At 31.8% G+C, this 10,724-nt stretch overlaps 1 protein-coding gene across 2 annotated transcripts in view; it reads right to left on the bottom strand.

Annotated features, from left to right (window-relative positions):
* Window positions 1–1,283: 1,283 nt before the first annotated feature.
* LOC110037504 (glucuronokinase 1-like) overlaps window positions 1,284–10,724 on the bottom strand; it is a 57,176-nt gene continuing 47,735 nt past the window's right edge. Inside the window, exons 5-6 of one of the 2 annotated variants that reach the window (XM_020742165.1) lie at window positions 6,798–6,958; window positions 1,284–1,736 (exon numbers count right to left, since the gene is read on the bottom strand). In XM_020742165.1, the coding sequence (XP_020597824.1) occupies window positions 1,493–1,736; window positions 6,798–6,958 (405 nt within the window). In that variant the 3' untranslated portion in view covers window positions 1,284–1,492. The remainder of the gene's footprint in view (window positions 1,737–6,797; window positions 6,959–10,724) is intronic. The other variant, XM_020742164.1, reaches the window with a different exon arrangement.

Below are 10,724 nucleotides of genomic sequence, written 5' to 3'. Positions count from 1 at the left end.
CCCCCCTCCCCCCTATCAGCCTTCATGGTGGCATTTTTCTTCTTCTTTGATTGTGGCAAATCTTTTGGCAAACTTTCCCATCTCTGGCTCGGCAGGCTGAAGACTCTGAGTGGTGGCTTGTGCTGATGCAGTTTGGATCTGATGCAGTATCTTCTTGGATCTGATTCAGTATCCTATCAATTTTATTAATTAGGACTTACATTCACATGAAAAAAAATTTATAAATGGTCCGGAAGCTGTGTGGATTTAAGTCATAACGAACGACATTCTCAGAATCTTAAAACAAGTTAGGGATTATATTGTATAGTCAAGTCATACAAAGACCTAATGAAAAGGTGAGGATATATGTAGCACTAGGCGAACAACCTCAAAATCTTATGGCTTGTTGTTTAAATTTATGTTTATAAACAGATTTCTTATCTTTAAATTACAACTGCTACTCTTTGCTGCCACCTGCTAAACAATCATCCAATGACATCTATAGTGTATTTCTACTTTGATCTACTGCCTCCCAGGACCTCTACCTTCATTCTTATGATGCCTCCGATGTGCTGATTGTAGAGTGAGACCTTATCAATTTTTGATCTTTTATTTTTTGTTCACTTCATCTGCACATGTAATTTTGAATACATATTTTCCTACTGTATTATCTTGTTTATAGTAAAATGAATTTGGGAAAAAACCCTCAAAAGTCATAAACATACAAATAAAAGGAATCAAAATTATATCTACCGAGTGGTTAAGATTGATTTAACATTAACATCTTTAATTTTAGTTTCCATTTTATAAAATCAATACCATCATAAATCTAAAATGATTTTCAACCAAATTGAGCTATGCTGAAGGCAATGCATCGTACTTGGATGTCATGATAGAATTTCAATGAAAAAATACTGCCCCACCAACATTTTTTATAGCTCACTAGAATGCTTGCCACATGAGAGTTTATTATTATGTAGGCGAGTGTCAAATCCAGGACCTCGAAAAAAAAAAAAGAACCAACTCTCAAGGCATTTATCAATCAGATTAGTTGATGCTTGCAATCTCCCACCACCATTTAAAATCAACGAATCAAAATCCCATTCACTTCAACAAATAAGTAAAATAAAACTCCTCAAGCATCTAAAATGAAGATATTCATGCATCCATGCATCCACAATGAACATGTTGATGCATATATACCACCCAATTTCTATATATTCACATTTCTAGTACCCAAACTTTACATTTTACTCAAATACCACCCAAATCTTTGATATCACATAAAAAATACCACCATTTCAACTTTTTAAATGTGAAGTACAGCTTTTTATGCATTGGTAATGCCACATGTATGTAAAAATTGAAGTTGTGTTAAATATGTAAATACATGGGAATTCAGTCGTATGTATGTGAATCTCACTAAAAACAAACGATACGCTGTGGCTTTAACAGTAGCTTGAGAACTCCAGGAAGAAAGAATAATAAAGCATATCAGTTTACAAGGCGCTATTCAGCTAGATATCATAAGGAGATCCTCATCTGTAAGAACAGAGGGAACGACTATAATGGGCTGCACAACAAAACCAGCTTTCAGGCAAGCATCCTCAAGAAGCTTGACCTGTTCCGGCCCTTCAGAACAGAACACCACCACAGCTCCTCCGCTTCCGGTGAACTTAGCAGCAGCACCTACACCTCTAGCTGTCGCAACCATCTGTATATTTAGAGCACCAAGCACATCATCTCCAAACATTTTCCTGACAAAAAAAAAATAATAATAATAATAACCAAAAAAAGAAGAAGAAGAAATTAATAAATAAAATTCAATTTGTATGATATAGACGGCAAATCATCATCGCCATCATTAGCCTTAATCGAATATTCGAAGTCAGTTTTATGAATTCCCATTTTTGGTTTGTTCTAGCAAGGCACTGCAAGGATAAACATTTGTTTTGAAAATCATTTTGAGCAACATATGTTCGTGTTATATTAGTTCCTTTTCTCGTCCTTATTCTTAAGAGATATTTACATGCATGCCACACAATTTTTATGTGTTACCAAATCTAACACCAAAAATTTGATATTTAGATTTATAACACTTTGGTTTTATAAGCATATAAATGAAAAGGTGAATTTCAAGTTTAAAAAGTTAGTAATAGTCATATTTTTGATATGATGTTAACTATTTTAGTGGTTGGCATGTAAATATCAAAGTTTAGAAATTAGATATGTAATTATATAAGAATTGCGTGGAATATATTTAAATTCCCCTATTATTATGACATTAATTTTACATATTTTTTTAATGGATCTATTTTCAATTATTTGCAAGACACATCCAAATCACTTGAGCCTATTTTCAATTATAATATCAATCTTAATATTCTCATTTTTATTATGTACGATTAAATATCAATCACTTTTTCCTTACCAACCTTTAAATCCATCAGCCTACCTGCAAATTTATAAAATTTACCTACAAGTAATTTGCTTAGATAAAAAAAATGAATACTACAACAACAATAACAACAAAACCTTTATCCCACTATGTGGGGTCGGCTACATGAATCCTTTTCGCCATAGCATCCTATTTAGTGTCATATTTTCATTTAAATCTGATAAAATAAGATTATTTTCTATACAATATGCCCAATTCTTCCTAGGTCTACCTCTGCCTTTCTTAATAAAATTTGAATCTAAAACATCTACTCTTCTAATCGGATCATCAGTTGGTCGACGTTTAATGTGCCCAAACCATCTACGACAACTCTCTCTAATTTTGTCCGTCACTGGAGCTACACCAACCCTATCATGGATATATTCATTTCGCATTTTGTCTATCAGTGTAAAGCCACTCATCCACCTAATCATTCTCATCTCGACAACACTTAATTTTATGCTTCTCTTTTAAAGACCAATATTTAACGTCGTAGAACATTGCAAGTCTCACCACCGCCTTATAAAATTTTTCTTTTAGTCTAAGTGGTACTTTTCTATCACACAATAGAGCGGAAGCATTCCTCCACTTCAACCAACCAAGTTGAATACTACTAATAACATCCCCATCAATATCACCATCACTTTGAACAATAGACCCGAGATATCTAAAGCGTTCACACATTTTAATAATTTGATCACCCATAGTAACATTTTTGTCATTAGAGCTACTACTACTACTAAAATTACATTCCATATATTCAGTTTTAGTTCTACTCAAACGAAGGCCTTTAGACTCCAAGGTAAACCTCCATAATACAAGTTTTTCCTGAGTTTTTTTCTCGCGTCTTATCCAGGAGAAGGATGAATCAGCAAAAAACATACACCAAGTGTGCAGTTAGACCATCCAAAACTAAAGCAAAAAGATATGGCCTTAAAGTGGATCCCTAATATAAACCAATAGAAATAAGCTTATTTGGTAAATCCTCCTTCTGTTCGAACACAGGTAACAGCTCTTATATACATATCTTTAATGACTTGAATATAATTCAATATCAAAACCTTTCTTCTCAAGAACTCTACAAAGGATATCTCTAGGAATCTTATCATAATCTTTTTCTAAATCAATAAAAATCATATGTAGATCCTCCTTATTATCTCTGAACTTCTCCACAAAACTCTCAATAAATATATAGCTTCCATAGTATACCTGCCCGGCATAAATCCAAATTGGTTATAAGAAATCTTTATAATACCGTTTTAACCTATGTTCAATTACCCTCTCCCATAATTTTAAAGTATGACACATCAACTTAATCCCTTTATTCTTAATTTGCTCACTCTTGTGCATCCCCTTTATTCTTAAAAATGGGGATCAAATTACTTTTCCTCCACTCCTCAAGTATCTTTTTAGTTTTTAAAATAATATTAAAGAGTAGTAAGCCAAGAAACTCCTAAACCTCCTAAATATTTCCACGTTTCAATTGGTATATCATCAAGTCCTAAAGACTTTCCACTCATGGATTTCTTTAAAGCCGCCTCAACTTTTTTTCTACTAATGCGTCAGTAAAAATGAAACTTTATTACTATAAATGATATTAAGATCATTTAGGACGATCATATTTTCCAAACTTGATTAAAATGTTTATCAAAAAAACTCACCCACCTATTTTGAATATCTTTTTCTAAGAAAAACACTTTTTAATTTTCATCTTTACTTGAGTTAGATCTTTGTTTTTCTTTTTTCCTTCTTTAACCACTTTATACATATATTTTTCACCCTACCTAGTATCTAATCTATTATAAAGATCACTAAAAGCAAAATTTTTAGTATCACAAATTGTGATCTTAGACTCCCTACGGGTCGTTTGATATTTTTCCCAGTTTTACAATATTTTACATTTAAACCAACTTTTATAACATAGTTTCTTATATTTTATGTTTTCTTGCATATTTTTATTTCACCACCAACTATTTTTATTTATAAAAACTTTTTCTTTTGATTCTCCAAGTACAACTTTTGTCACTTGTTTAATAATGTTCGTTTTTTTATCCCACAAAGATATTGCTTCTTCACGAACATCTCAAATTTTGAAATTTTGAATTTTACTCATAAAAATAATTTTATTTGTCTTTTAGGTACCTCCGTCTAATTCTACGATGATGTTTCTTAGTTTTATTTATTCTACAATTCTTCTTCTTACAATTTATAACTAATAATGTTGAGTACTTAAATCCTCACTTGGAATGACCTTACAATCTTTACATTTTTGGCAATCTCTTCTTCTATAAGAAAATAATCAATTTATGTTTTATTAGATTCATTCTTATATGTAATAATATGTTCATTTCTTTTCTAGAATAAAGTATTAGCAATAACAAAATCATACGCTAAAGCAAAATCTAATATAACTCTACCTTCCTCATTAATCACTCCAAAATCGTAGCCACCATGAATATTTCTAAAATCTTCTACCAGTCTACCACCATGTTCATTTAAGTCTCCTCCAATAAAAATAATTTCTTCAAAAAGTACCATTTGTATTAAGTCTTCCAAGTCATTCTAGAATTTAACTTTAGAACCTATATTTAATCCTACTTGAGGAGCATAAGCACTTATAATATTAAAAATCATTGCATCAACAATAATCATAAGGGCTATAATTCTATCTTCAACTATATTAATTTTTACAACATTATCTTTCAAAATCTTATCTATAATTACACCTACACTATTTTTAGTGTGACTCTTACCTAAATAATAAATTTTAAAATCTAAGTTATCAATCTCCTTAGCCCTTTCTCCAACTCATTTAGTTTCTTGAATACATAAGATATTTATCTTTTTATGAATCATAATATCAACTAATTTCATTAACTTACAAGTGAGAGTACCTATATTCCAAGATCCTATCATAATATTAGTTTTATGAAATAACTTCACCTGCATTCGTTCATAATATAGGAACCCTTGCTTATTTGACACTACACCAGGCCGTCGGTGTAGCGGTCCTTACACACTTTTCACTGTATTCAAACCATACCACATGTCGCTTCCATGGGACGCCATAGCACTTACAAAATGATCAAAAGGATTTATTTCATGATTTTTTGATAAATTATACGTTGGTTGTTGACTAGCTAACGCAACCCTCTACTTTTCACATCCGAGCTGGAACCAGCAATGACAGTGTTATATGGATGAAAAATGCCAGCCTGGCCTATGTTCGCAAGCCTTAATTTTTTACTTACAAAGAGACGACACATCACTCCACTATTAACAAGTAACCAAGTGATAGAAAAATTGTGAACGATGCTTAAACAAATAAAGGAGACATTAATCAATGAACCCAGCATACCACACCTGAGAAACATAAATGATAAAACCAGATTCTGAGATGTTAAATGAGTTTATCTAAAATACAAACTGCAATGAAGAACCTTAAGAACCTAGCAAAGGTCTCAACGTGAAGAAATGAGAAATTGTCCTGCTAGAGATGGACAGCTTTTTACATGCATTTCATTTCAGATCGCTACCACAATTTTGTTTAAGGAACTATTTGATAAACTTAAAAAGCTAATGAGTTGAGAAAGCTAGAAGTGCAGAATTTTTGTGGTGAGTCTGTTTGGGACAATTTTTTGCATGGTTTACGTTGCAGGTCACCATAACAATCATGTTTAGAAAACTGTTTTCTTCCTACTTTTTAAAAAGCTTTTGTAGTGGAAAGTTATTTTCTGTAACTATATATGTTAAAGTGTGTTGACTGTAAGAATGTTGATGCCTATTTTTAAATATTTTTATTCCCACAGCAACTATCTAAAAGTTACTTTCCAAAACACAATTTTACAATCACATTTACAAAAAGTTACAACCGTCTCAAACATATCCTTACTTCAACAACTTTATTGCCCTTTTAAAATGTAGTATAGAAGACAGAAGTAATGACACAACAAAGTAAGCAAACAAAGAGCTTTTCCAAAATACTGGACAGGTTACCGTCTCTGAGCTGATGAAGAACAAAATAGAACTATAAAAACTGCACGAAACAATAATCTTGAGTGAAGAAAGAAAAGGTACATTACACCTATCAGTTTCTCCTTATTCTTGTCCATAAATGTGTAAACCTATAAACACAAGTTCGCAAATTGAAACGGGTATGAACCTTCCCTTAGGCTGCACAATTAGCTAATTTTACATTATTTCCGAAACAAAAACTAGCTATTTACTGAGGCACTGTTCTTTACCCTTAATGTGAAATTAAACCAGCTAATATCACATCTCTAGTATTACTCTTAACTTTCCAAATACAAATGAATTTTGAAGCAAGAAAAAAAATTTTAATAGAATATAAAATGCTATCGGAATACGCCATTTCTTTTACCTTCGAAGATCAAAATTACTATTCATTAGTTTTGCAAGTTCTGAGTTGTTCCTTTCTGTCAGGGCTTTATGTCCATCTAGGGCTATTTTTGCAACTTCTTCCATTGATGATATTATAAATTGATCACCGTCTAGCCACCTCTTGTGGACTGTGCTGTGTACCTACAGGCCGAAGTGGTAGAAGAATAATGAGAGAACTCCCATTCGTTTTTTCAAGGCAAGTTTAGAAATGCAAAATAATAATGCCACTCAAATTACCAATTTGAAATGATTTCAGATGCATGAGAGTAATCCGGTATAAATAGCTCTTGTATGCAAAAACCTGACAAACAGATTTATATGCACAAAGGCAAACCTTAAAATTTTCAATGAATCTTTAATGAATTTTAGTTATGCATGGTGCATTTTAGGCCAAGTAAGAAATATATGACAACCTTCAAAAACACAAGACAAAAAATAAAAGGAGAAATAAGTTTTATTTCCTTTTTGAGCTATGCTGGATGACTATTATTATATTTGTATGCGTACAAAGAATAAGGCCATGATGTATATATTATGGACAAAAAAGAAAAAAAAGAACACGATCTGTTTAAGAAAGATATATAATCATCCCTATGGCCAGTATTGAAGCGGAAGTTTCATTGGTCATCCTAGAGGCTGTGATTTAAGAGTTAAGAACTCCATTCTTCAGCATTATTAACGTGCGTTAAGATATGCCATCATAATTGTGGAATAAAACACATGGATAACACTAATTTTTCAGCAATGCATAACAAGCAATCTCTTTCTAGATTTCATCCATCAAAACAGCCGCTCCAGTGGTCAAGTCCACAGCAATACATACCTATTAAAAGAGTCATATTGATTGACAAAAGTGTCAAAATTATCCTATGACTTTCTTTAGAGGTCCATTTTAATCCCAGAATTTATAAGAGTGTCAATTTAGTCCCCATACTTTTCATGGGAGCTAAATTAGTCCTTAATGGGCACTATTCTAGCCCATATTAAAAAGTTTAAGGATTAATTTGACACTTTTATAAATTCCAGGTCCAACATGACCCAATATACATAGTCAAGGGACTATTTTGATACTTTAATCCTCATAGATCAAAGGCACATAAAGCACTCATAAATCAAGTTAATCAAACCATAAAAATATATACTATTACCATGCAGCAAGTGATTTAACTAAAAAAATATGCCACCAGTAAATTCGAGAGAAAATCCCTAACTCTCCCAGCTTACCCTATGAAAAAATAATTTCAACCCTTGCTCTACCAAATCCTAAATCCCGTATCAAATTTTATTTGTTTATCTGTTCCCAATCATCAGGTATTGTTCTCATTAATGGGATCACTTTTTCAGGTATCACTTTTTGAGGCTTCATGAAATTTCTTCTTCAAGAAAGGATACAAGGCAACGCAATGCCCTAGTTATACCAATTTGATTGTTCATAACTCAGCTGAAAAGGTGGAAGGAAACAGACAAAAAGCTGAGCAGGAAAGGGATGCTAGTGTGATATCTTTGCAAAAAAGTTTGCTTCTTTTCCGTCAATTTCCTCTCCAGATTTCTCCAGATTTTGGTTTGGTATCGAAGTATAATAGATCCATACTATTATTAAAAAGCAGTTTGTGTTTTCACTTAAAGAAAATATTCAACCTTTAAATTTGAAAGAAAAATCCTAAACCTCATTCAGCCGGAAGGAATGAATCATCTGAACTCTCACTCTATTCAATTCTCAATTCCATGACCAACTTCAATTATCTAATCTGATCCTCTCATGTCATTCTCATTATCAGATGAATAACCTTGTTAGGATAACCTGTTTTCAAGGTTCAATTCAAAAAATTTCTTCCCCAATGACGAATATAATGATATGTTTGGAGTAACTTTTTTTTTCTGCTTTGGTTTATAGATTGCTACACATGCCTATTTGACTACTTCCTTGCTACTTTTAAGAAATTATTGTGATTAAAATTTGCTTTTCACAACTAAATATTGCTGGAGCGTGGTAGCTAAACAATAAGAAAGTTGTTCACCAACTTTTTCAAAATAAAAAATATTTAGGACACCTAAAATAGTTTGAAAAATAATTTTCCTGCAACAACTCTATAACAACTTTTGCAGATAGCCAAAACCTCCACAAAGGCAACTCAATACCCTAGCTATTCAAGCTGATTGTTTACAACCCAACTATAATAGCGGAAGGAAAAAAGACACAAAGAGCTCAATAGTAGGAGACTATCAAAACAACCGTTTTGAAAGTATACTTATTTACGCTCCATAACTCTCTCTATTCTAGATTTAGATTTGAGTTCAGCGTATAAAAGATATTTAGAAATTCTTTGGATCATAAATTGCATTGCAATTTTTGAATTTCTAGTTTAATATTTTAATTTGGAAGATGCTTGGTATTCTACCAAAAATGAATCTTAACCTTCATTATTAGAAATCCTATATGAAACTTTCTTCCTTTTTTAAATACTGAGAACAGAAAAGTATATACGCAATCATTCATTTACTCAACTATAGAAGAGAAGGAATTTACATCATGATTTAATCGCTAAAATCATTTTAGAGCTGCTAACTTAAAAAGTTACTTTATCAGGATTGTCCCTTTCAATTTATCCTAAGAGTTACTTTATCATTTTAGAGCTGCTTTATCATGATTGTCCCTTTCAATTTATCCTAAAAGTTGATGAAGGATTGTTTAAGGATCTAGGGTTTCTAATGTAATACATGATGAGATGCAAGATGAAAAAATAAATTACAATTTTCAGGTTACTAATTCATAATTGTAGCAAAAATTATCGCTTTTAATTTAAGGACAACAAAAAAGCTTTACTCGTTCCAAAAGAAAATTTAATAATCACCTAAATTAGAAATCAAGAGAAATAGCAATGAATATTAAATTTCCAATGATCAATTTCACTATTTTAAAAGAAAACTAAGCACATACCTCAATAGACAATATTTAAATCACCATGTACAAATAAGAAAAATAATAATACTAAATAATTTTACGAGAAAAAAACAAAACAAGAAGTCACCCAAAAAGAGCTATGCCTCACACTGATAAAAAGCATTTGCACTTGTATCATACTAACAAAGCACACAAACAACTTGTATTAATAACATTGAAACTATAAAAGGAATTTTACTTCAAATTTTAATTTATGAACTTCTGTTATTAGTTATAGATTCTTCATATCCTGGGTTAGTAAATAAGGCCAGTATAGGATCAATCTCAATTTCAAATTAAAACTCAATTTAATTTTAATTTCCTAAATAACTAAATCAGCCGCTTAGTTTTTCTTCAAGGTAACGGCATGTCAATCCTTCATTTATCCCAAGTTCCATCCACGATAAGTGAAAATCTCTCACTGCTGCGCAACATAACAGCATGAATACAGAAGCTATCAACCTGCCATCCCACAAAATAACAGTTCCATTGAACCAATATTCCTTTTAGAAAACAAGCCAAAGTTAAATTCAGAAGCAAAAAAACACACTAACTAAAAGCTGCAAGTGACACCATATGATAAACGCCACCCACCTGAATACTGCCTCTCATCTTTTATTTCAGGAAGATTTACAGAACATATCACTCAATTCTCATCTATTTACATACCTAACAGCTACACTTCAATTTTTACATACATGCCACCTTACCGATGCATTAAAAGGTGTATTTTACACTTTAAAAGTTATAATGGTGGTATTTTTGACGTGATATCAATGATATGAATGGTACAAATGTAAGAAAATGCCCTGACATCACCCCAATCACTGCATATGCATAACACCTATGATGGTTTAGACAATGATATGAATGGTACAAATGTAAGAAAATGCCAAGTATACTGCCTGACATCACCCCAAATCACTGCATATGCATAACACCTATGATGGTTTAGAGATTCCTGAG

The sequence above is a fragment of the Phalaenopsis equestris genome, unplaced genomic scaffold (genome assembly GCF_001263595.1).
Source record: "Phalaenopsis equestris unplaced genomic scaffold, ASM126359v1 Scaffold220411, whole genome shotgun sequence".
Taxonomy (NCBI): domain Eukaryota; kingdom Viridiplantae; phylum Streptophyta; class Magnoliopsida; order Asparagales; family Orchidaceae; genus Phalaenopsis; species Phalaenopsis equestris.
This window is presented reverse-complemented; position numbering and strand designations above follow the sequence as displayed.